Source organism: Protobothrops mucrosquamatus, unplaced genomic scaffold (assembly GCF_001527695.2).
Source record: "Protobothrops mucrosquamatus isolate PMUCROS unplaced genomic scaffold, P.Mucros_1.0 scaffold129, whole genome shotgun sequence".
NCBI lineage: Eukaryota > Metazoa > Chordata > Lepidosauria > Squamata > Viperidae > Protobothrops > Protobothrops mucrosquamatus.
In genome coordinates, this window is record NW_015386496.1 from 1302323 (window position 1) to 1330129 (window position 27807).

General features: G+C 35.7%; 1 protein-coding gene across 4 annotated transcripts in view; it reads left to right on the top strand.

Annotated features, from left to right (window-relative positions):
* Positions 1–27807, top strand: part of ANKRD44 (ankyrin repeat domain 44) — a 79864-nt gene that overhangs the window by 29420 nt on the left and 22637 nt on the right. For 2 of the 4 annotated variants that reach the window (XM_029283550.1, XM_029283548.1), the window contains exons 8-16: positions 1064–1142; positions 3699–3813; positions 4986–5068; positions 7596–7713; positions 12345–12413; positions 13822–13962; positions 17826–17906; positions 20602–20713; positions 26295–26366. In XM_029283550.1, the coding sequence (XP_029139383.1) occupies positions 1064–1142; positions 3699–3813; positions 4986–5068; positions 7596–7713; positions 12345–12413; positions 13822–13962; positions 17826–17906; positions 20602–20713; positions 26295–26366 (870 nt within the window). The remainder of the gene's footprint in view (positions 1–1063; positions 1143–3698; positions 3814–4985; positions 5069–7595; positions 7714–12344; positions 12414–13821; positions 13963–17825; positions 17907–20601; positions 20714–26294; positions 26367–27807) is intronic. The other 2 variants (XM_015813043.1, XM_029283549.1) reach the window with 1 other exon arrangement.

Below are 27807 nucleotides of genomic sequence, written 5' to 3' on the forward strand. Positions count from 1 at the left end.
TCAGACATATTCTTTTTGTGCAAAAATTGCTTGGAATGGATAACTGTTACATTAAGGTCTCTCTGGATAGCAAGATAGGCAGCGTATAAATATAATAAATAGATAAATAATAAATAGATATGAATTTACATGGAGAACAAAGAAAAACGAGGCAGTGTCCTTCACATGGTTCAGAGGGAAAGAATTGAAATCAAGGGCTATTCAGTTTCTCTTAAGATACTGCCTTCATTAAACATGTAGACACATCTTGCCCATTATAAGTATTCTGTATATCACAAATGGGATCAGAAACAAAATGTTCCTTTCTTGCTCCATCCCTTAGCAGGATTACTTCTAACTACAATGCTGTAGTCTGAAAATGGAGGCATATGTTTCTTCTTCCCCACGTTTTTTTGCAATGTTACTTAGAAGTTTGGCAACCATCCCTGAATCTTTTTGTTTTAATATCACTAGATAATTTAAAGTTTGGAAGAAAAAGATATTTGTGGGGGGAATGTGATTCACTAGCCCAGAGGTCCCCATCCTTTTGGACACCAGGGACCAGTTACGTGGAGAGAGGGGGCGTGGTTTTGTGCTGCCTGCATCCCACGTATGGGACTTTGCTTGTCTGTGTGACCCAGTTGCTGGCATGCCGCGGCCCGGTACCAGTCCATGGACTGGGGATTGGGGTCCCCTGCACTAGGCTACTGCTATGCTGTCCCTTCTTAGAAGGGTATGTTAATTTCTTCTTACCCATCTGTTCTCTATATTTTAAATCTTTTCAGACCATGAATCCAGTTATTTATAAAAAAAAATTCCCAAAGACCTGATCAAGAGGCAAACACAGTGTAAAAAAAACCTTACCCTGTTATAAAGTCTTAGAAGCTCACCGAGCCATGAATGTTGAGGTGCTTTGAATAAGATTTTAATTGATATACAGAAAGCCATCTTTCTGTATATTTAGGAAGTGTCCAATGTTGCCGTTTTACATCTAAATGTGGGGCATCGAGAGCACCTCAAAGGAAATAGGCACTTCACTACCAATAGGTGTGATCTGTGCTATGTTTGTTTTTTTGTTCGACAGAGTAAAGACGGGAAAAGCCCACTGCATATGACAGCTGTCCACGGGAGGTTTACACGGTCACAAACTCTCATTCAGAATGGTAAGCTAGTATTTTTTAATATTGTATCATTTTAAAGCATCTTTACTAATTTTGTCAAGTTTTAATCTTTTAGAAAATGAAGAACTGTATATTTTCTTTTGGATATACAGTCCAAAAGAAGCAAGAATGAAAAATAATGGAATTAAGAGCTTACATTTCTGCATCCGTTGTGGATGCAACAGCATTTTTAGTTTCTTGTTATCCTTTTAATGTTCATTAAGTTTGCAGACAATTGCAGAATATGTCCAAAGAAGATATAAGTGGGGCACAATTGGAATATCCACAGATCTGGTACAAAACTATTATTTCTTGATTGCTCTGTTATATTCAGAAGAACTCATCATTAAACTTATATGTTGGTTCATATCTGACAAAGTAGCCAAAATGAATGTGGTGGGTATAGAAATCTTAGATTATAAACTGAGGAGAATACTAGAAAAATATTTTTAGTGAAACTAGAAATACTGCCATATGCAGGTTGGCTACCAAAAATAGTATTGCCCTGAGTTCTCTCCATTTGCCATCATATCATTAATAAGGTTCATCCCAGGTCACGATGTTCTCATTAAGAAATTCTTTGTTTCTCCTTGAATGCTGTCCAAGCTGTTAGTATGATGAATTATCCAAAAGATAGTACAAGCTAGAAACACTTTTAGCCCTAAGTCCTAATAATATCTACCGCCTTTTACCAAGGAAATGGTTTTTAAATAAAAACCCAGATGTCCTGTTTGGTCAAATGTAAAAAAGAATTTTGCAGCATTTTTAGGTTTGGTATTCAATGAAAGTACCTTAATCAGGTAAGAAATATTTGGACCATGGGAAAATAGTAGAAACAGTAAATATATATTTGACATATGTTGTAGATATGCATACATATACACATAGATTTCAGTTTAAAAGGAAATACAGCCACAAAATCACAGTGGTAATTTAGTCCACTATATAGCTTATCACTATGAATGACCCAAAAAACCTACATCAAACACCCTGAGTGAGTAATAATTTCTCTCTCTTTCTTATTCTCTTTAGTTTTTTGTCACCTTGTTCTGTTCAGAGAAGGAACAGATTGCTCTTATCCAAAGTCTGAACTCACCTTAAAAAAAAAAGGGCCTCTTATACTAACCCATAGGGACTAAATATTTTTCTTAGTTTTAGTAATATTTTTAATTATAAAAATATTGAGGATGGCAGAGACCTACAGCTCCCTGCTCAAAATTTCATCAGTTTGCCGTGGAACTGAATTGTGTAATAAAAATAATCTTATTATAGTTTAAGTGTAACTGACAAAGCAGTAAGAATACTAACAAGCCAGAAGCAGACTAATTAATTTCTGAATTTCATTAGCAAAATTTTAGTTAAAAAAAGAAAGGAAAAAAAGCAAACATATGTCGGACAATATGGGTCAGCTAAAAATTCATGGGAAAATCTGAAGATGAACTAACTTATTTAAATGTGTGGTAAATTAATTAGAGGAACTTCTAGATTGGGTTTGCACAAAATGCTAGCCTTAGTAAAAATGGAGTTGGGTAGGACCAGATTCTGTTATATAAATTTTTATTGATTCAAATTCACTTTTAATATTATTGTCTTACAAGTTCTGACTTTATAATTTATGTTGTAAAACATAAGCATTCCAAATATGCACTCAGTTGAACAGTATTTAAGGGTAATATTTTGTACTACAAGGCACACATGGAACATGTTGTTCAAAATGCACAGAACTTAGCAATATCCCTGAAATCTTTGTGATATTCTAAAAGTGCATAATTCATGTTTGCTGCAATAAAATTTTTGGATGGGGTTAAGGCACAACTTCTGTGCAAAACCCAGTTGGAATCACATAACTTCTTCACTACCTTGGAGAGGATGCAGCCTAGCTCTTAAGGAAGATATGTGTTTTTTGTTGTAAGGCCAGCCTAGCCTAACCTGACTCTTATCCTCTCATATTGATTCAAACTATTCCCCCTCCCCCCCTTTGTCTTGGCACTTTTGATTTCCATTGATAATTTTGTTTCATTTAAGTAAAATATTGTATGCGAAATTAAAATGCCACCCACGGGTTTTCACCTGATAGAATTGTCTTATTTTTTTTCTTTTTGAATTGGTCAATTGGTCAAGTCCTTGAATGATGGAATTTGGTACTTTGTAATTCATAATGTTCCATTGCCTTAATGTGTTATAGTGATCAAGTCATCATATTAAGTCATAATGTGTTCTGTTTGTGTTAAGGCTTGTTAGCAGTTTTGTGTATCAGTATCAAAGTTGTATAGTAATAATTATATGTACTTTGGTTGCCCCTTCAGAATATATAATACTAGATCCAATAGTGTACAATTTCTTGATTAGTAATATATGATATAATAATTCAATAAATTCATTGCTAATGATTTCATATTTGTATCTCAAATAATATATTGTATATAGTGAAAAGACAGTTGTATAATTTCTTTTGCTGGCTTGAAACTCTCTACTGCTTGCAAATAATGTGTTAGGTTTTTTTTGTTAAATTGCACTTGATTCTTACATAATATTTTCATATTAAAATGACATATTCAGGAGGTGAAATTGACTGTGTTGATAAGGATGGCAACACTCCCCTTCATGTGGCTGCAAGATATGGACATGAACTTTTGATTAATACCTTAATAACCAGTGGAGCTGATGCTGCCAAGTAAGTTTCTGAAGAAGTAATGCTCCAAATTATAGAATTATATCATTAACTTTAGAGTGTATCATCACCTTGGATTGGGAAGATGGCCTATTTAGCAACAGTTGGTAATATCGTGTGAATATTTAAGGTGGATTAATGACTGCTGAACCCTTTTTAAATTTGTTTTTAAACCCATTAATTTTGTATGACACCAATAGCTTTGACTAAAGTCCATAGCAAGACAGGATCAACAAATTGTTTACATTTGCAATTAACAGAAATTATATTTTTATTTCAACCTTTACGATTTCTATATCTAATATTATGATTGGAATGTACAATTCAGAACTATTGCTATATTTTCTTTCTGGTAAAAAATACCACAAACTGTTATTAGAAAAGAGGTTTACAAGGATATGATCTACAATATTTTTGGCTTCTTTCTATATGAATTTTAATCCATTCCTTTTCTAACTGCTGAAGACAGAAATGAGCATCAGTGAGAGAAAAGGGTTCAGCAATTCAGGTTATCCGCTCAAAATTTCTATTTCATGCTTCAATGACCTATATGTTGATCAAATAAAACACCTCTGTCAGTGCCTGAGATGTCCAGTGAAGTGAGAATCCCGCTTGAAATCATTAGGTAGACATCAATGTCGGGATGGGATAATATATCTGGGACATAAAATGAAAATTTGAATCGTTTTTTGTCAAGATCATTTTGTGTCCTTCCAAATTGGCATCCAGAAGCAGAAGCTTTGCAAATAGAATGATCAAAGAAGTAAAGTCAAAGGGCATTATTTGAGATAATTATGTGTAGGGGGATGAAGGAGTAAATAACTAAATTTGACTTATTTATATTCAGATAGGAAAATTTTAAGATGTAACCTGGAAATTGTTCTAATGAATCCTAGTAGATTATTCTTGGACATGTACAATCTGTCTGATAACATATTTGCATGACAGGGAGATTACAAATTGGTTCTGGAAGGGATCGTTATTTAGTAAGCAGGAAATTTTTGTAATGCTTTACCATATAGCACTAGAAAACATATTGCCGTCCTATCACTCTGAAATACTGTAACCCCAAATTTCCCTGTAGCAAATAGATTTAGAAGAAAGACATATACAGAGAGAGGTCTACAAGCTTTATTTGAAGAAATGTTTATATCAGAGGTTGGTTTGTTTTGCAGATGTGGTATCCATCGCATGTTTCCTTTACACTTGGCAGCACTTAATGCACATGCTGACTGCTGCAGGAAGTTGCTTTCATCAGGTAAGCAAATGCAAAAGAGAATGTAAAACTAACCTTGTGAATGAGCTGCTTATAGGTCACTAATGTATGTCCACGTACTTAGAAACTGAAGGCCTTACATTTTGTTTCAAACACATACTGTTGTATGCTTATATGTGCATATCTATGTGTTCCTATTTGAATGTATACACAATCCTGTTTTATGTATTGTCTGTGTTTAAAGCATGCTGAATGCTGTCCCCTTCTTTAATGACCATAGAGAATGGTCATTTGAGCACCGGTTATAGGATATTGTACTATTTCTGGAGGAAAAGAGGGGGAGTGTTTTTTGTCATTTGCTGTTCTATCTGTGGAGCCTTGCAAAATCTACAGGCAGGGGGCACAAGGTGGAGAGCAACTCTATGGGTCTTGATTGTGGGTGGAGGAACACAGCTGCATCATTGAACAAGCCTTTGTTAAACTGAAATCCTTTCTATGAATCAAAGGAGCTTTTTGTTTATGAAATAACCACCTGATTACCTGGAAATGAGCTGGCTCGTTCTCAATAATTTGCCACAAGGTAAACCAGGTTTGTGTGGATTTTGGTTCTTAGTTCTTCTCACCACCAGGAATTTACTAAATCCACAGTTGCTTCTGCTTATCCCCTCAAGTAAATTACAATGACTTCTGTCAGTCAAAATAAGATTAATTTTACATCCAAACCCAAACTGCAAAGTTTGAGAGGTCTCATAATTTATTTACAATTCTGGCTTGTTAGAGGATTTGCAGATCTCACCAATGGTAAGCTTTCTATGGCTGGTATGTTTCTGATTATTTTCCATTCTGGCTTGTAGAAGGTTTCAAGATAGGAATATTTGGGAAGTATGTACTAGCTTGCTTGACTGTTACCTTGAATAAGCCAGAATTCTCAACAAATCTAGTTTAATAATAAGCCAATAGGACATACTTTAGAATAGGGCTGTTTTTTGGTTCCCAGATACATGATAAAAATGTAATGCATTGTATAAACAGGAAATCAGGTTGTTCCCTTTTGTAGCCTTCACTTGTTTTTTTTTTACCATATCCTTTGTTGAAAGCTTAATCTTATTTTAAATTTCTAATTTCAATCTCACTTGTTTTTTATTATTGAATTGTGTGGCATTCTGCAGTCCTATAGAAATCCACAAATAATAAACTGGATTAAAGCAAACTACATACAATTATTTTTGTCTTGTAAATATTTTTGATGTCATAAATTAAGGCAATTTAATTTGACTGTATGGGAGGATCAAACTTACAGCAAGCAGTGCTCAGGGACTCTATGTGCAATTTTTCATCACCATTTTTGATGAACAATAATGGTGAGACAATAGAACTAATGGCTGTTATCACTATTCAAGACCAATATGCTAGTCTTTGATTTTGGAATATCAGTTTCCCATAATATGGGCTATTCCAAGTGGCTAACTACTTGTTCTCCAAAAGTAGTGAAGCAGCTGTCCTTTGCTCTGGCCTACCAACTAGGCCTTGTCCTCCATTGGGCAAAATTTGCCATCAGTTCTAATCCTTACAAGATGTCTTTCTGTAGAGGGAGCATCTGTTATTTTGTCCATTAATGTTAAAATCAGTACAGTATGGCAAAGGAAGGATAATGAAAGCTGGTTTACAAGTATATTTCTAGACATTTTTAGTAAGATAGTAATTGATTGCATTTTCAAATGCCCAATATTAGAGCACTTGTATTCTCTGGCTGGATGAGATTGCAGAAGTGTGGGAGAATTATGATGAGTCTCTTTAATCTCTTAGTTTTTATCCTTATCATCATCATACTAAACAAACATTAAATCTAGTTTCAGAGCCATAGAACATCTTAAGTGAAGCTCAGTTCTTTTTTTATTAAGTCACTTCAAACAATTTGTGGCCTTGGTCATTTTCCATTTCTCCATCTCTCTATGGCAGAAGCCCCCATCAACTTCTGGTGAAGGAATGAGATGGGGATAATGCAGATAAAGAAGCAGTCAGAAGTCAGTTTGACATCCTTGTGAATCCACTGTCTGTTGCCTTAAGGGAAATGATAATCATTTCTCCTTTTTTGCAATTTCACAGAGATAATCTACCCCCTCCTTAACTGTGGTTCTTGCTGCAGTAAAAATGTGCTGCTCTCCATAGAAAATATCTGTCCTTCTCTAGAAAATCATCATTTCCTGTTCCTGTACAAAATCTGAAGCCATTAGTAAATAAAACTCTTTTTGATGCATGCTGAGGCAATTCTTGTGACTTCATTTTCCTCACAGAGGTCTCTGCCTTCATGCCTGCTGTCACTTCTCTTGAAAGTCTGCTCCTGAAATGCCTACTGCATGATTTAAATACTTCAATAGCAATGGGCTGGATGTGAAAATAGATTCTTTTTGACTTTATGGTTCTTTTTTTTTCTGTAGCGGCCAAGCTTGAACAGACACTGTCCGTTTCCATAACAACCTCTTGCTGACTACAGTTGTGTCTTCATTCTGATTTTTTTTCTTACTAACTGATTTTTCTGTCTCTGCAATGTTTCTTGCGGTTTAACTAGGACAAAAGTATAGCATAGTGTCCTTGTTTAGTAATGAGCACGTGCTGTCTGCAGGCTTTGAAATAGACACCCCAGATAAATTTGGAAGGACGTGCCTCCATGCTGCTGCTGCAGGAGGGTGAGTAGTTTTAAAATTACAACTGTAATAGATATATGTAATTTTAGCTCTGTGGTTTCCCTGCAATTTTTCCCCCCAAAGAGGAACAGCAAAATGACACAAAAACTACTGTAATTTATGAGGCCTCTTTTGTGGAATGCATGAGTGTGCGCGCACACACACACACACACACACACACACACACTTACCTCACTTTAGAAAAAAAACCCTCTCTTTTTGCACATGACAAACTATGTTTTGCTTCAGTTAAGTAGGTACCATTGTTTCCCTATCACAGACTAGGCTTCCTCGCCCTCAAGTGGTTTTTCTTCCTTTTTTGGTCATTGTATTCCTAACCCATCACACAAGCACTGCAGTTTATCAGGCTGAAAACCCCATCTGTAACGATTAATCTTTACAAATTAATGGTGGGTTCTGGCTCTTGCATAAAATGTTTTGATGGGCCAAGTAATGTGGGAATAGTGTAAAAGAAGAGATATGAGACCCAAATTTTGAGCCACTTCTCTTTTGCCCTTTTTTATCCGCTGTCATGTGGGGAATCCTTTCCAGGGCCTAGGGGCTGTTTCTCTTTAATAGGGCAGATTTTCCCTCACCCAGAAATGGGTTGCCCTCCAGTGTATTGCAAGGAATTGGCTGCTGTGCCATAAAGGAAAAGCAGGACAGGGGCAATGTGTTCACATCCATTCCTATACTGAACCAGAATTCTTTCAGATGTCTACACTTGCAAATTTGAATTAGCCCAGATAGCAGTAAACACACACACACACACACACACACACACACACTAAATGGACCTGCATTCAAGGACAAAAGTTATATTCTAGGTTTGTTACTTTCTTTCCCAAATGGGTAGGATTTTTCTTCATTGCACATTCAGGCTAGACCAGACAAGCCCATACTTTGTTCTATAATATAGGCCAAATTGTAAATTACTGTCCTGGAAAACAGAGTTGCCAGACAGGAAAGAAAATAAATACTCATAGTTCTACAGCCAGATCACTCCTTTTAATAGAGTGTGCCTTCCCTTGTATCAAAGGCAAGCTATAAAAAGGAAGGGTGAACATCTACCATTCTAAAATTTATGCATCTGAAGACTTGTTTTAAGGGATAAGAGAGAAAAAAGCAGGCCATAGACTGCACAGTAACACAATTCTTCCAGTCAAGAGATTGATGGAAGAAGAATATGAACAATTCCTTTAGTTACACTTGAAAGAGCCGATGCATCAAATGTATTTCAAGGTTTCTCTTAGCTCATTCAAGACATTTCTCAACAGAATATTCCCCTGCACTTTATAAATGTATTGAAATGATCTAAAGCTGTGCTTTTTTTGTCTTTTTCTGCTGTTCCCATTCATCACAGTAGGCTGTGTGCAAGATAACTTCGAGTCAAAGGGTCTTGAACAAATTAAGCAGTGTTAAAATGAATTGTGTGCAGTGTTCTTCCTGACTAAATTAATGAGATTAAATTTATGTAATTTGTTTAAAAAGAATGCTCTTGTTATTCACATATTTAACTAAGAATTGTCTAAAGGTTCAGGGAAAAAAAGATTCCTTAAGGGTATGTATCGTAATTCTGAACATGGCTGGTAAGTATTAGTAATAGAGAACAGAGCAATCTCAGTAGATCTGGGAAGGATCAAAGTGGAAGGTCTACTTCTCTAGCCAGGAGAAGAAAGAATAGTGAGACTAAGGAACTTTCTTCCTTGAATTGTTCAGTTATTCACATGTCCTTCCATACATGGAAAGGAAACAAGGTATTGCAGCTGTAGGCCAGCCCCTTCCTTGCCTTACTTTCATCGCAATAAGCATAACTAGGGTCCTCTAGAACAGGGGTGTCAAACTACCGGCCCACAGGCCGGATGCATCATCCTGAAACCGCGCCCACTCCATTGCCGGCAATGGGGAAAAAGTCATAATACGTCACGCAACATCACATGACATCGCAAGTTTGACATGTCTGCTCTAGAATGAACCTCTTGTATGCTGGCCATATGAGAAGACCAGTTTGCTGTACTAGTTAAGGTACTGGCCTAGAAATCAGGGAACTGATTCTAACCCCACTTTAGGCATGAAAGCCAGCTGGGAGACTTTGGGCCAGTCAGTCACTCTCTCCCACAAGGTGGTTGTTATAGAGAAAGGAGTATTATGTACTTTTGCTGCCTTGAGTTATAAACTAATAAAGGCAGATAAAAATATAATACATAAATAATAAATAAATATGCTAAACATCAAGATGTTAAGATTCAGCTGTAAACTAACAGCTTGTCCTAAGTTATATTGCTAAATATGATTAACTGGAACTAAAGTTCTCTGAACTTTGGTCAGATGTTCTTCTAAATAGACATATTTGCTTATGTTGCATCCCTAAGTGAGGTTTAAGTACTTTTTTTTTTCTTTTTTTTTAAAGACCATTCTGGTTTGGAAACCTCAGTATATCTGGAAGGTGCCAGGCTAATCTAACACATGATAGATTCTTGTCTTAACAATAAAGTGCTTTACTGTCATAGCAACCTTGACAGGTGTATGTCCACAAAATATTATTTTGTTTTTTTGTTAAGTAGCTATTGAAAAGGACTATACCTACTCCATTGTTTCAAGCAAAACAACTCAGCATCCATTATTTCAATCAGTTGTGAATGTGCAATGGTAGAGACAATGAAGCTGAGCCTTTACAGTACTGGTTTAAATAATTATTTTTGGAATGTCTTTACCTTTGAACTTGCAAACATTCATACTACTGTATCACAGAGAGGAGAAAAGTTAGAATGTTTGAATACCAGCAGTGAAGTCAGTATTTGGCCAGTCACAAAATACAGTAATAAAATATTTTTTTCCCGAGAGGTAAATTAAAATAATATGGTACACATATTTTTACCATGTTCATCCCACTGAAAAACGTTTTTGGCCAGTTTTAAGATTCTCAAAAAGCCACGTGAAATATGTATTTGGTATGTTTCTATCATATCATCTTCAACAATTTTATAACATATAGTTTTATGGTTGATAAAGCTTTAGAACAGATTAATTGGAAATTAGCAAGTCTACCTTAATAAGTGAAGCAAGACGTCTGTTTTTAATAGTGCAGTGCTGGTACATAAATTTAGACGCTGCTCTCAATTTGAGCCAAATACTTTTTAACCTTGTTCAGATAGCAATTAAGACAGCACATTGGGATCCCTATGTGGAAACTTTCACATGATTGTTGCCTTGGAAAATGCTTGATTTCATTTGTAATGACCAACTCAGAGGCTCATGTATGCAGGTGTGAATTCTGAATCCTTCTTTTCCAAGGGCTGATTGCGTTGTCATCTAAAATGAGCACTGGTACATTCTGATAAAGGCTTTGTGAATAATTCCTATACATGCTAACCAGTACAAATGATGTTTTAGAGCAGGGGTAGTCAACCTTGGCTCTTTTATGACTTGTGGACTTCAACTCCCAGAATTCCTGAGCCAGCTATGTTCAGGAAAAAGAGCCAAGGTTGACTACCCCTGTTTTAGAGTTTGAGGAAGACATGCTTACACACTATTTTCTCAATTTCTTTTTTATTTTTTTTGGCCGCCCATCTTACCATGAGGTGACTTTGGGTGGCTTACAAAGTTAAAAAGAAAAAATCAATGCAACAAAATGTATCCAATAAGAATAAAACACTATAAAATACAAATTATCAGCTATAAGATCTCTGGTGGCCCAGTCCTGCAGGCTACTTCTGCTGACTCCCAGCTGCCAGCAGTTTGGCAGTTTGAGTCTCACTGGCTCAAGGTTGACTCAACCTTCCATGCTTCCGAGGTTGGTAAAATGAGGTCCCAGATTGTTGGGGGTAATATGCTGACTCTGTAAACCTCTTAGAGAGGGCTGTAAAGCACTGTGAAGCAGTATATAAGTCTAAGTGCTATTCTTCTTCTTGTGCCATATCCGTTATCGGACATTGGCGATCATGTTGGCGATCCTGTTTTTATCAGCAGCCACACGAAAAAGTGCTGCTGAGTTTTGTCCAAACCAATCCCTTAGATTTTGAAGTCATGGTGTTCTTCTTCTGCCTGGACCTTCAATCTTTCCCTGGAGGATTAAATGGAGTATGGCGTATTTTTCTGGGTGTCGCATCACATGTCCGAAATATTCTAATTTTTGTTTTTTAATTGTTTTGATGATTTCCCTTGGCTTTCCCAGGGAGGCAGGGAGTAGGATGAGTGGGGGACGAGTGGGGGAGAAGTGGGATCTATTATTAATCTATCAACCACTTCCAGTGTGATGTTGCCCCATTGCCCAACTGGCAGAGCCAGGTCTTCAAACTCTTGCAGAATGTCAGGAGAGTGGGAATGTCAGAAGAGCAGGCTCTTCTCCTGGACCCCATCAGCTGGAATTCTTTGGCTGACACGGCCTGCAGCATTCTTTCTCTGCTAGCACGGGTAGGGTGGGCCAATCCCAGTGGGATTAAACAGTTCCTGAAGTAACCTAGACCCATGTCATGAAAGGCTAACAGTTACTGTTTTACTCATATTTTATGTTGTAGTTTGTTCTTCCCAGTTCCTGAATGGTTAAGCATGTTTTTTTTTCAACTTTAGATTTTTTTCCCCATCAGCACTATTTTATTCTATTTATGCATTCTTTTCCTTCTGTATCTTTGCAGCAATGTTGATTGTGTGAAACTCTTGCAGAGCAGTGGAGCAGATGTAAATAAAAAAGACAAATATGGAAGGTTTGTAACTTACAAAAACTTTAAAAATCAATGTGGAAATCTAGATCTCAGTTTCATGATACTGGAATTAGCTGAGCAGGATTAAGAGGCGTTCATGCTTGGCTGTCATACTTCATCTCTGGAAAACATCTGTTACAATTCTTAATGCCAACAATGTTCTGGCAAGTTCAAGAATATCATGTAGGATGTCAGACAAGACTATTATTGCTCAGTTACTTATCCTTCTTTGTTTGTGGGATTAGCACTGAATTCAGATGTGAACATTCTCAATTTGTAATCCTCCTCTGAGGAAATCTGTCAGGGAGAAAAAATATATATAATGTTTACACAGTATCTTTTGACCGATAATGCAGGAGACCTTTCTTTGGCAATGGAGAAACATGTTGCTTCCAGACTGGGAATCCATTGAACGATATAGGTTAACTAGCATCCTAAACCTGGGATGATCTCCTCTCCTCTCCTCCCCTCCCCTCTGCTCCCCAAAGTAAAAGCAAAGTTTGAGATTATGTAATAATAACAACAATACATTTACTTATACCTACTAGGTGAAGTGCAAACATAACAGGATAGAATTAAGACTCAGACATATGGCAGCAATGGCTATGTTTATTACAGTATAAGGTTACAACTTCCTTTATAGGAAATAAACCTTTCCTGTCCAAAGTGTAATCCTAAAAGAGACAGATATATGCTATATCAATGGTATATTCTTGCTAGTAAGATTTGAATAGTTTTGTTCTATATTAGTTTGCACCAGAGTTCATATATATGGCTGCCTAGAAATAACGATTCAGTATAAAAAAATTAAGTGTAGAATAGGCAGTTGCACTGTCTCCGTTATCATTTAAGCAGCTGAATCAAGAGTTTTTCTAAAAGGTACCTTTCTTCTAGTCACTCTAAGTTATCTCTTGTATTTCTGCACTTTAACTAAGCAACTTTTAGACATCTGAAAGAGGAAACAAAGCTCCTACCCTACCTTCTGAACATTTCCCCCCTAAAATTAAATAATTAATTTTTTACTAGGCATGCAGTAAAAGCCATATGAGTATCTTGTTTTCTAACTACTATAATGACAACAGCTTAGATATCTTTCTGTACAGTGTTTTCCTTTCTAACAAATCGTATTTATTTTTACAGTAAGCCAGTGGTTTATTATGCTTTATTCTTTATAGTTAGCTGAATAGCATTTCATACCCTTTTTGTTGGTTCACTTCTTAGCCATTTCTTGTATGCTTATTTCAAATCTTCACTGCAAAAGAACGAATATGTTCTGCATTCAATTAAATACTGCTGTTGTACCTTGAAATGGGTTCTCCCTATAGTAATGTTGCTGTCAGAAACAGTTAACATAATCGTATCCTGTTACTCAAGTAGTGCCTTGGCTAATATGTTTCTATTTATTTTTCAGAACACCTTTGCACTATGCAGCTGCAAATTGTCATTTTCAATGTATTGAGATGCTGGTAACTGCGGGGGCCAATATTAATGAAACTGATGACTGGGAACGAACAGCTTTACATTATGCTGCAGCCTCAGACATGGACAGAAAGTAAACAAGCTTATTTATATTCCTTGTTTCTAATTCATTGCTAAGCCGGTGTCATTTCTATTCTCTTCATCTCATTTAAGCAAAAACTCCCCCTTTGAATCAAATACCTCTTTAATGTCCCAGCTACTAGAATTGCTTTCAGTAACTACTTGCTCCTGCATATTGAGTTACTTTTGCAATTGCATGGTTCCTTCTAGGTTGCTGATCTCTGCATAAACCAGCTTCAACTTCTTTATCTTTTATTCCCTTTTTTTGTGTTTACCTTGCTACTGCTTTTCACATGGTTAGATATGGCATATAAATGTTTAATCTGTTTTCCGAAATGTTAACAAAACTACTGAACAACAAAAATGACAGTTGTTTTTTTTTAAAAAAAAAATATCATTATTTTTTGCATATAAAACTATCCAGTTGCTCAAAAATCCTCTAGACTGGTATTCTTAAGCTTTTTTCTGAATATTAAATTTTCTTGAATTAGAGGAGACATTCAGAAAACTCTTGTCATATGAAGATGTAAAATAGTTTTAAGTTTCAAGCAATGGGATAAAGGTTTGTAAGGAGCATGACGTTATGATGGAGTTAAAATATCCTCTTTATATTCTTAATGGTCCCTGTGATTGAAACTTTACATTTTCTTTTAGTTTGAATGAATGTTGAAATTGTAAGCATGTTGTGTTCCACTATGCCACAATATTTCTGGCTTTGGTGCTCATTTCATAATATAGTTCTTTATATCAGAAGCACAAGATTTCTAGCAATATATTCTTTAAAATGATAACGTTAAATGAAGTATTCCTCTATAAACTGGTTCTCAAAATCTAAATATCCTATAATATCTAAAACAATTCCATCAAATTCTGAAGAAATCATTTTTTTATTATGATAAAATGTAGGGAGTGGAGAAAATTTATAATTTCATGCATTGAAGGAGTAAATATGTATATTGATACCATTTGTATATATGGGCAGCTGCAATTTACAAGGACAATCTCTGCCGTCCTTGTAAATTTACTGTCTTTGGTATCTGCATCTGATTTATAGTTACATGTATAAGGCTTGCCATGTTGATGTATCAGATAGACCTTATGAACTGAATATTTCCTTAGTATGCCTTAAGAAAAATATTAGTCTACCCTAAATATATTGTGAAAGGAGTTTTGTCTTCAGTTAAAAGAACAACTCTACCATAGTAAGTGGATAAGTAATTTAGCTCATGTGTACTTTATTCTCCCCTAGTTTCATTAGCCAAGCCCCAATATTCTCCTATGCCAGGGGTGTCAAATTCGCAATGTCACGTGATGTGTTGCGACATATTGCGACTTTTTTTCCATTGCCAGCAATGGGTGGGTGCCGTTTCGCCATGATACATCTGGCCGGCAGGCTGATCTGAAGTGTTCTCCAATCTCCTAAAAGACAACTATCCTAACAATCCTATCTTTTTATCCCAATGTCAGCAGGACTTCACTGAACAAACACACCCACATATGGGGATGCATAGAGACACATATACATATGTATATCTATACCACATGTGTGACTGTACACACATTGTTAATTGGAAAACTGAAATCGGAAAGAAGCTTCTGGGGCTCAGCCAAGATTTGTGCTTATAAAACAGAATAGATTTATGATTTATTCATATTTAAAAATGATAAACTTCATGCACTTTTGCCTCTATTCTGAGAGCAAGTAACAATATCTTGAACTCTGGGGAAAGGCTATAATTGAATAGCTGGTTTTTTGGGAGCTATGAATTTCCATACAGTTGAAATAAAAAAAAGGTTCATCTTTCCCACTGGAAGTTAAGTTTTATATAATTTACACATTGAGATCATTAAAATTCCCTGATGGATCATACTACTGTGTGCCATCAAATTCATGACCTTTTCTCCAGTAGGTTATTAGAAAAATGTTTAACTCTTGATAAAAAGATTTATTTGAAAAGTGTGTCTGAAGATAGAGAATTATGATGGATGACTGAGTCAATCCCCCCCCCCTTAGTTTTCATTATTGAAAAATAAAGTCATGCATAGAAAAAAAATACCTAGTTTAACATACTGTTACTTGGAGCTGTCTTGATAAACAGATTGATTTAGGGGAAAAAATAATTTTGTAATTTTAAGAGCTACACTGTTCTGCAGACAGTGACCTTGAAGGGACATGTACAGTATTAATTAAACATTTAAGGGTGATGGGAGAACTGGTTTAGTAATGAGAATAATACTGTATATTAACCAGAGATGCAACCAGTCAAAATTTAAAAATTCCATGTTACATCATTTTCCAATTATTTTGGGTGGATCTATGAAATCTAATGAAATAATGTCTCACTTATCCATGGTATTTATATTGTGTTTTGAAGGTAATATTATGTGTAAAATTATTAATAATGCTTTTAACCACAAATAAATTAAAGCCCAGTTCCATACAGTATATTGCAAATTTTCTACCTGTGTGTATACAGTTGTATACATAAATTAAAATACCACTTGTATTTCTATAATTGCATGTATTTATTCTCCATCACTGTGAATACACACGTGGTGTTTGGTCATTTAGAATTTTTTTTTTTGGCATTTTCGGTAAAAAAAATTGTTTAAGTTAAAATTAAAAATTAACAAACCAATTTCAGAAGAATTTAAATGGACCACAATGTTTTTGTTAAACATTGGAGAGAAACTATGACGATGTTGTCTTACTGCTGTTGGCTCATTTGTCAGTTGCAAGTTAAATGGATACATAAAAGGCTTCTGTATTGAGGAAGAATGTGATTATAATAATCAGTGCTTTTTTTGTAAAAAAAACCAAAACTCCGTTCTGGGCGTTCTATGACAAAAAAAGCCCTGATAATAATGAACAAACTAAGATCATCATCAAGATGAATTACTAATGTAATACATTGCTAAGATAGCAATTATGAAGCTGTAGGCCTCATGCCTCCTTCAATGAATCAGCAAGCTATTGCAAACAATATTTTATAGATCTTAATTTGTGCTTACATAAGAAATGGTGTGTGGATTTAGAGAGAAAGAAAATATGGCTGTCATTGTTACTTGTTCTGATTAGCTACTCTATGTGTTTCATCTATACTTTTACCAATGGGAGAATATCTTTAAAATAAGAATGATACTTTTATACTCTAGTATTCTCAACAACTTTTTTTATTATCCACTGTCTTTTGATATTGGTGTCACAGCTAATACCAATTCATATTGTACTTGCATTGAATTAGACATGATTGCAATTTCTGCCATTGCAGAAGCCTTTTAGGAAGGGTCTAGAATAGAGAGGATTCTGGAGGAGTTGAACACATAAGTAGTATTTGTGTAGACTGCAGTGTTTCTCAACCTTGGCAACTTTATGATGTGTGGACTTCAACTCCCAGAATTCTCCAGCTAGTGTTGCTAGCTGGAGAATTTTGGGAGTTGAAGTCCACACATCGTAAAGTTGCCAAGGTTGAGAAACACTGGACTGTAGAGGATCCAATAGAACATTTCTTCTAGATGAGATACATTACTTTCTCCTTGCAAATAGGTAGTTTCATGAATACTTTTATTGGTGAGGGACAGGTTAGAATTGGTGAGGGAGACTGTATCTAGCAAAGACGAGATGAAATGATAAATATCAGAAAGCAGTTCCAAAAATACTGTAGCTGAATGTGATGCTGTGGTGTAGAATAAGGACCCTAGAAATACTTCCCATTTCTGAGTGCTCTTTATGACTCCTGCCATATGCCAATCTGTGAAACATTTATATTTAAAAGTTTCCTGGTAGCACTCATAAATGTATTTACTGTTTGAAGTGAAACGATTAAGAGTAGTTTATACCAAAGAATCTCAAAATGAGTTGCCTTTTTCATTCAGAAAGAATATTTTGGGTAACTCCCATGAAAACTCTGAAGAAATTGAAAGATCCAATGAAAAGAAAGAAAAAGAAGCTGCATTGTAAGTTTGGCATCAGTACAGCGCTTTGACCACATCTCTGCATTACGCTTCTCCTTTTGTGGGTTGCAGTTATGTCCATTCCTTAGTTTTGTTCTGTCTCTCTGTTTAGTGCTGGATTTGACATCTGAAACCATAAAATGCTAACCATTAGCATTCTTGTGTATTGATGTAGATATATGTTTATGTGTACTGGCTTATTTCATATTTAGCTACTTTAAAAAGTTACATAGCCATCTGCAAAATGATGAAAGCAATATCATGACACTGGCAGGGCCTCCTTTCATACATGCTTCATAGCAATGCATGCAGAGCTAAAAAGAGCAATGCTTACAGTTTGAGGGAATAATATTGCTTTAATCATTTTGACTGAACATGAGTCACTCATTCACCTAAATTGATTAACCGTCCACTAACAGAAATCCATCTTGTTTGGGCTGAGGCTACATTTACTGACTTTTATCCAATAGACCCCATTACTGAATAGTTACACCGACTAATCTTTACCTGAAACTGATAAAAAGGTACTACAGAACTGGCATATTATCAATAAATTGATGGAACTTCATTAAAAATTTTATATGATCTCCCCCAGCAGTTTAATGTAAACATTGAACAGCATGGCACCAAACCATTTAAATGATATAGCCTTGAGCAGAAATTCCCCAGTAGCACTATCTAGAGCATGGGTGTCAAACTCGCCGCGTCATGTGACATGTCGCGATGTATCACAACTTTTTTTGCATTGCCGGAGCTGGGGTGGGCGTGGCCTCCGTCTGATGCAACCAGCTCGCAGGCCGGCAGTTTGACACCCCTGATATAGAGATTGAGCTAACCCAATCCCTCCAAAATAATGGATTGTATCAGAAACACCTGAAAAGTCCTGTAGAAGCAATTCCACATTTCTCTGCATGTAAAGAAAGGATTATCCCACCACCTAATCAAGGCACATTTAGTGCCAAGACCAAGGTTTACCTCTGTTAAAAATCAATTTTATTCAAGACTGTCTGGATCTGATTATCTACTAACAGCTCAAGTAGCCTTCCTTGAAAGATGTTTGCCTGCTTTCTTTAATTAAGATTGTACCATTCCTGCTTTTAAGAAGAAACGTATAAACGCCTGGATCTAGCTAAACACTCCCTTTCTATTACTTGAATAAGCCATGAGAAGCAAAGTTTGAGCAAATAAATGCCTGTTTGAACTCTATGAAGTTCCTTGAGCACATTGTCATGCCTTAAAGCTGTCCTGAATTCCTCTACTATCTAACTGTCAAAACTGCAGAATCCAAGTCAAGATGATTACAATAAATTTTGCTCTCAAAGGATCATGATGGCATGTCACATGAAACTACTTTAGGTTCTCTTCTATTGGATGAGAACTCAGAAGGTTCCAAGTCACTTGGAGAAGTTCACTGGATATCACTAAAAGAATACAGTGGTGGCGGGAAAATGTAATAATGAGATCTTAATAGTGTCCAAAAACTTTGAAATGAGTTTTGCTGCAGATGTCTCTACTTATTTCAGCTTGGTACATGTCAAGGATTTAGAAGAAGAAGTTCAGAAACAAACGTCTGTTGTCTATGCCAGAAAATTTCCCTTTATGCCACGTGGAATCAACTAGAATTCATTAATTTTCAGAATCATAATCTTAACTCTAACAGATTTCCCCATCCCTACAGCAAGTAATAATTGACAGAAGTCTAAAAAGTTTAGCAAATTTGACCTTTGCAAGGAATAGATTTAAAGTCCCCTAATTTCAAACTGCTATACTCTTTCCTGGCACCCCCCCCCCAGAAGTCCATAGAAGATAGTCTACATGTGTTGACCTAGTTATGTCTATGTATGTCTGTGTTTTTAAAGATGTGTGTGTATATGTGTGTTAGTTGCTGCTGTAGCCTTTTAATAAGGCTTGAAGATTGGCTCTGTTGTCTTTATGTCATGAATATTGTAATCACTACTGTAAGAAAAATCTTCCCTTCATAAACGTGATACTTTGAGTTGGTATCTTTCTGATTATTGTTGTAGATTTTGTTATATCAATAACCAATATCTTGAATATACATAGTAGTTAGTGATGTATCAAATCTCTGTCGTAAAAAATTTCCTTAAAAAAAGTAACATAACAAAAGCAATTGACATTAAAAATTAGTAATTATTGGGAACTATGTTAGACTCCAATATCCCAAATAGTTTCTTCAGTTTGAATAGCTGCATAGCAAATAACATTTTAGTAGATAGTCATTGAAGAGCTAAAGTGACAAAAGCATTTCTCATTATCACTGTGTGGTTATTTGAAACACAAAAGCTGTCTTTGGCTGTATAGATAGCAACTCTTATTGCTGCATCTTGGAACCCTCAGTTGAGAAGAATGTAACTCAAATCTGGCTAAACCTCCGCATAAGAAAACATATTTAATATGTGGTTAATTCACTTATAGAAACTAAACATTATAGAAAATGGTATAGTGGGAATGCTTTTAATTGCATCTTATAGCAAGTATGTAACTTCCAGGCCATTACCATTGTACAAAATCCCAGTGAATATGGCAGAACTGAAGATTCAACAGGTGCAGGATTCAGTTAAGTAGAAATAAAAAGTTGGTATTCAATATTTTAACATTAAGTGAATGTTTATCTTGGTATCATTTAACATATAGTTAAATGGTAACATTTTTGTTTATATTTCTAAATAATCCACAGGTGTCTAGAATTTCTTCTTCAAAATGAAGCGAACCCTTCAATCCAAGATAGAGATGGCTATAATACTGTGCACTATGCTGCTGCCTATGGACACAGGCAGTGTCTAGAACTGGTGAGTAGGTCTGAATCACTGCTGAGATGTTGCATTGCAAAAGTGGCTTCCAAATATAACATGTTCTTAAATTTGCAGAGCTATTACCATTATTTTTTTAACATTGAACAATGTTACATTTGTAAATTTGCCTAGGATTATGGCTATGCGGGAGACATACAAACATTTTCATTACTTTACTACTCCAACATAAAGTTGATAGAGAAACGAGGGATAATTAGAATCGACTTATGAAATTCTTCTGAATTGCAAGTTCAGAAGCCTATGGAATATGTAGTGATGAGGAGATGAAAAAGGAACGCTCTTGTCATGGTCAAAACAGTCTTCTTTTGGGATATATACTGAGGATGTGATGGGTGAAACTGTTTGGGACTAACTTCCTTGACAGCCTACTCAATGTATGTTCTACATTGTTTAAGAACACCATTGGTAGGTTAACTACCAAAGTAAGCTAGTATTTTCCTTAATTTGTCAAGAAAAGTCGAATCATTGTGATTCGTTCTTTGTAACCCACCCAAGCAACTATCAACTCTACCATATGCTGTGCAGTTATTTAGTTGAATTTCATACCTGCCTTTGTTTAGGTTCCCCATAGCAATATACTTGGTGAGTATAAGACTGTTTGTGAAATTAGTTCGATAATAGTTGTTGTGTTACTATTTTTTTAGAAGATGCTGACCCATAGGAAAACAGGAGTATTTAAAGCTATTAAATTTGTAGCTTTTGACAATTTACAAGTTTGAGTTCCCTTTTATTATCATGGTTCAGCTTCTTTACTTTTAAAATAAGCATGCTGACCTGACTATCTACCAAATGTCAGTCCAGAAGTAAAAGTAGTTGTGCTCTCATAATAATATCTTAGCATGAAAAGGAATGAAGAGATTCTTGACGTTTACCATCTTTTTCTGTAGACAAGCATTCATAAAATATGTGAATGACAGAGCTAGGCATTAGTGGATGAGTGAGCATTATAGTAGTCTGCTTTTACTATGTTAAAATTAGTTTCATTTTACAATGAATTCATTCTTGATTGTGCTAATTCTTTTGAGCTGCAGTGATCAGAAATAGTAAGTGTGATCATTCAGTGATATTTCATAATCATAAGATGAAGGGCTTTCTTTCAGGATAACCACCCAGAAACCAAGTATCAGCCAATGTAGTTTACAGAGCAATGATGTCACATGGGCATTCTGATGTGTGCCCATTACTCTTTGCATCTCTGCATTGTGGTCTAGTTGTAGTTTCTGAGTGGTCTTTAAGGGCAACCCCCATTTAGAATGCACTGTGGCAGTCCAATTGTGAGATCACAAAGGGGTGTTTGATTATTTGGAGGATCTCCTGATGATCAACAAGTGCAAAGACAGTGCCCTAGATGAATCTTTGCAAAGGCCTTCTTGACCATAGTTGCCACCTGCTTTTTTGAGCAGGAAATGTGAATCCAAGAAACTCCCCAGATTGTACACTAGTTTCAAATGGGGAAGTACAATCCCATCCAAGCTGAAGACAGAGAATTCCCAGAATTGGGGGATCCAAATACACTTGTCAAGTTAGAGCCTGAGTCTGTTTCTCCCCAACCAGATTTGCACATCCTCAAACATCAGGAGAGAAACATCAACAGCACTGCTTGGAGGGGGCCTAGGGCAAAACCTACAATATATTGATGGTACTAGACCCTAAACCAGAGAGCTCCAAAGTCTTCAGCATGTCAACCCCTTCATGAGGTTTCAGATTGTACAACTACCCCTATATATGACATGAAAATAATTTAATACTATTTTAGTTAATATTACTATGAATAACAACATTCATAGTTATATTGATATAATATATCAACAACAATAACAATAGTGGATAGGCCCCTCAAGCTTCGGGGTTGATATTGATCACTTTGTGGAATCCTGCCCTAAATTGATAGATGACCTCTCCCAACTGTTTCATATAGATGTTAAACAGAAGGGTGAGAGCATTAAACCCTGAGGCCCATCACCAGTGAAACTGGCAACTTACTAGTGCTTTAATATGCATAATCTCAGATACCTAATTTGTGTGATTATAGTTGCAGATCAAACACAGAGGACTCAGAGTCATAACTGTACTCCCCAAAGGCACATTATTCCTTTTTCAAATGTGTCAGTAAATAGATATTATGAACTAATGTTGAGCTAGTTTAGTCTAACAAATCCTGTTGCCTGGAGGTATTTATACAGAAACTTGGCAAAAGCAGTTTTCCAGGACATCAATTTTTATAGTACTATATAAAATTATAGAAAATTCCCATGGTAATTTATCTTCAATTAGTATGAGGAAGTAAGTTTGTTAAGAGCTAGAAAATCATTAGAGGTTTTTTACGTTTCATTTTCTTCAGTTAGTTTGTCATTGCCTATTTTCTTGCAACTGAAAACCTAAAGAACTCTCGGTTTTAACTTTGTGTTTATGCTTGACGTTACATCAGACTTCAGTATTTTCAGCAGCAAGCCAATTAACCTTTATTTGCTCATTTGCTTTCTGATTAATAGCTCGATGATATTTTAAAAAATACTACCAATTCCCCCCCCCCATAAAAATGACTATCTCCATCCCTTTTCATTCAGAAATCAACTTGTCGCTTTGTATAAACAAGATTTCTAGTGTTTTCATGTTGATCCTTGGGTAACTGGGTCATATTCATGGATTAAGATAAAAATAATCAGAAATAATAAAATTTTATTTTTATTTTTATTTGGAAGGCCTTTTGGAGAATGAGCAGCAAAGACCGAGAACAGAGATTAACACAGTCATAGCTCATGAAACTGAAAACAAATGGTTGAAGTACTATATTCATACCATGCACTGGCAAAAATCTAATAAAATCTATTGCAGCTGTTGCCGAGGTCTGCTTCTCTTGACATCTTAACTGAAACACATTAAAAGAATGTTAAAAAGACAGTGGCATCTGCCTTCCAATGAAGGTGGCAGCTTGTCTGTCTCACACAGATTGAAAAGAAATATACTGTAGTGACAGTCAGCATTCCATTCAAAATGTTCAGTTCAATTATCATTTCATGTGTCAATACATTGCACATACTCTAGTTGGTGTCACGCAGGCAAGAGTGTGTAGCCTCTAGATTAGTATTCTTAGCTTGAATAGAATAGTGTGAGTGTGCTTGTGCTTGTGGTGAACAGGGCTTTGATTGAATTGCTGATATCCTATATTTGCTAAATGTGCTGATATTATTCTTACCATTTGTATGGAATTTGCATGTGGCACAGCTACAATTGTGTTAAGTAATCTGATAAACTGATCTACATCTGAAAAGTACTAAGTATGTGATCAAATCAAATCTTTATTACATTGTAGTCCAGCATAAGGTGGGTAGGATACAATCAGTATAAGGAGTATAGGGTACATTAAAAAGCATAAAAGATATATCGAAGTCTAATTTAAAAAGAAAAAACCCTGAACATATACTGTATGTTATGTATGTATAAAACAAGTCTAAAAAAATCTAAAGGGTTGGAGTCCAAAAAAAAGGTATGTTCCCCTACATCTACTTAATGTTACTATTCTTCCAGATATGTGTGAAATAAAAGAAAAACATCGACAAAACTAAGGTTAAGGGAAAGGATACATAGATCTGAATGCACGTAATCTGATCTTGTGGGGCAGTGTCATCCTTGTGGAGTGATGAAAAAGCTAAAATCATGTCAGAAAATATATAGTAAATTGGTATAATCTAAGTTGTTCTGATTGTGTATGAAGTCGAAATCCATAGGTTGGTGATAGTTGCATGTTGTGTTCCAATGAATGGTGGTAATATAATAACCGTAATAGTTTGGGGGGAGAAATTACAACATTCAAAATTACAACATTTTGAATGAATGCAATTTGCTTGAGCATTAATAACAATGGTATATTATTAACCACATAAAAGAACAATTGCTGCAAAAAACAATAAAAGTTTTATAATGTGTATGTAGACAAAAACATAATTACAAAGAATGAAATAAAAAAATCAATTTACAGTTAAAATGTTAAAAGGCAGACAAAATGTAGGGTAATTCTGAGAGAAATAAAACATTGTTTTGGAAGTACATGAAGAAGCTACACAAAGAGCTTCCATCAGAATGCATGACATCTTCTATCTATATAAATAAAAATGTAAATGTTTGTTTGTTCAAAATCTTAAATCTCCGAAAGTTCTTCACCAATTGCTTTGAAATTTTGACACAATGTTGCATTCGAATATGCGCGTGTTTTTATATACCTACTATTATATAGATGTCACACCTGTGACAGGTAATGGACAATTATATGTTGCGTGTTCTAGAGTCGGCAAACCAGACAATCTCTATATCTGCACAGACAATGGAACAACAAAAAATATTGTATACCCACAAGCATTGTGAAATTAAACATATTACAAACGTGCGCTTTCTCCTTTCTTTTCCATTTAACCAGACTGAGCCACAGCAACGCGTGGCCGGGTACAGCTAGTTAAAAATAGAAGTGATTTAGTGATTAAATGATTTGGGGATGAAAGTAAAATGAAAGAATGCTGGAAGGAGTATTTTAGAGATTTATTATTTGTTCTTCAGTAAGTTATTGAGAAATACATGATTTGTAGTAAATGTTAGTTAATTTGTGTGATGCAGTGAAAAGAGTATAGATCTGAAAATTAATGTATCAATTATACCTAAATAGTTAAAAATGAGAGCAAGTAGATGACTTTGTCTATTTGATAGAATGTTTTCTTAAGATGGGAAAGTTGTTGGAAAAAGAGGAAGCATAAAAATAATGAATAGTACATGATCTGTTGTAAGGAATGAATATTTGTCAAAAGCAATACTTTTTATGTATAGAAGAGTGCTTCTGGACTTTTTTTCTGGAAGTGAATCAAATGGGCCTGGTATGTCAGGAGAAACCTAAAAAGAGTTGAATACAAAAAAATAAGAAAATATAGAGTCAAGAAGATATGACTGACAAGTAAGCCAGCACTACAGAAGAAATGCTTTGAAATGTTCTGGTTAAAGAGAGAATGAATGAGGATATAATTGAGTGGGTGAAGAGAAAGGAAAAAAGAGGAAGACATAATTTGATGGTGTTGATATGATTTGGAAAAAGAGGTGAGAAATTTAAAAAACAAAAGATAATTAATAACTGAGAGCCAGTTTGGTCTAAGGTGCTGAACTAGAAACTGGAAGACAATGAGGTCTCTTTTGGCAAGAAAACCATCTGGGTGATTTTGGGCCAGTCACTCTCAGCCAACCTACCTCACAGGGTTATTGTTGTGGAGAAAATAGGAGGTGGGAGCATTCTGTATCAAGCCTTGAGTTGTATAAATAAAGATGCAATGTAAATGTTGCTGTTATCTTCCTTGCAATCCCTGCATAACTTCCCAGATGTTCTGAAGAGTCCCCAATGTTTCAGAGCAAATTAGAAGATAGGAGAAGTTTTAGGGAGGACCAATTCACAAAAATCCATTCCTTTCAATCCAGGTTTAGTATCTCTTATTAATTCAGGGGATATATGTTAAATGTGCATGTTATGTGCTTTACCTCTTCACCATAGATATAAATGGTTTCCTTCTTTTATTTGTTATAGCTTCTGGAGAAAACAAATAACTTTTTCGAGGAATCAGATTCAACATCAGCAAGAAGTCCTTTGCATTTAGCTGTAAGTATAGATTGGGATAAATGCTGTTCTAATAAGATCACGTGGCTTTCTCTTTCTTATCTAAAATCTATTGGTTATTACTTGTTTTCTTTCAGGCATACCCAAATCTCTTTAACCAAATTCATGGGTCAAGATACCAAGTGAAAACATTGCTATTGCATGAAAGCCAGCACTTTCTAAAAAGCAGAAGCCTCCTCTTAGAGATGGGAGAGAGTCAAAGTCAGATTTATTTAAGCTAGTTTTGGGGCTGATCTAAATATATTACTGGTTAGAATAACAAATCCAAGAATTGTGTGAGGATTTATTTCTTTGCTATGTCCAAATTTTTCATATAAGGAATATCTATAGATTACTAAATTCTCAACTGGACAAAATTAAGCCTCTCGGGGCAAAATGTTTTCAACCAAGGTACCTCAAATGGGCTAACTTACAAAATGCTGGGACCTATTACTACAAAGAGAATGAACATTTTATTTATTTATTTGTTCAATTTCTATGGCCACCCATTTCAGTCAATGACTCTGGGGGAATCTGTGGCTGCTTCAGCATTGCCAGGGTTCTGCTGCTTTAGTGCCACTATCACACTGCTGTGGTCACCTACCTGCTCCTTGAGAAGGGAAAGGGGAGAGAGGGAGATTTCCAATGCTCATTACCAGCTTCCCACAAGGAAATTCAGTGGCGAAGCTAATAGGAAGTCATAACTCACTCCAGCTCCAACTGATTTTTTTCCCACCCATGGTCATTCTGTTTCTTTGTTTAGTTAAGGAAATATCGCTAAAATGATGACTCAATGGATCACAGGTTCTCTAGTTAATATTAAATGTAGTTTTGTGCATTTAAGAATTAATTTCTGGACATCCGTTCAGCTGCAGCTGCACATAACAGAGAAGCAAAAGTGGATAAGCAAGCAAAGCAAGCAAAACCATGCTATAGTGAACAATATTGACTGTGGCCTTTGCTTAACTACCATGGTGTTCGTACATACTGCCATGTTCATTTAACGATTGCTGCAAAAAAGTCATAAAATTGGCAGACAGGTATATGACTGGTTCCATGAGGCGGTAACTTGAGGACCACCTGTAAAATACTTTTTATGGAATCTGAGAAAGTTTAAATTGAATTGTTTATATAAGTTATTTACAGTTAATTTGCCCATTGCTGAGTTCGGAATGGGACAACCCGCCACAGCCAATTTGCCACAGCCAACTCGCCATGGCCAATTCGCTGCAGAACAAGTCACCATGCCGGGTTTCCAGGCATTCCATCAGCCAAGGACCCGGGGTAGGGGCGGCGGGGTAGCGGTCATTATAAGGGAGAATTTATGTCCTAGGGAGACCACTGTGCCTCAGATAGATGGTGGAGAGTCCCTCCTTGTGAAGTGGGGGCATGGGGTTCAAGTGGGCTTGTTGATTATATACCTGGCTCCCTGCTATGTATCAAC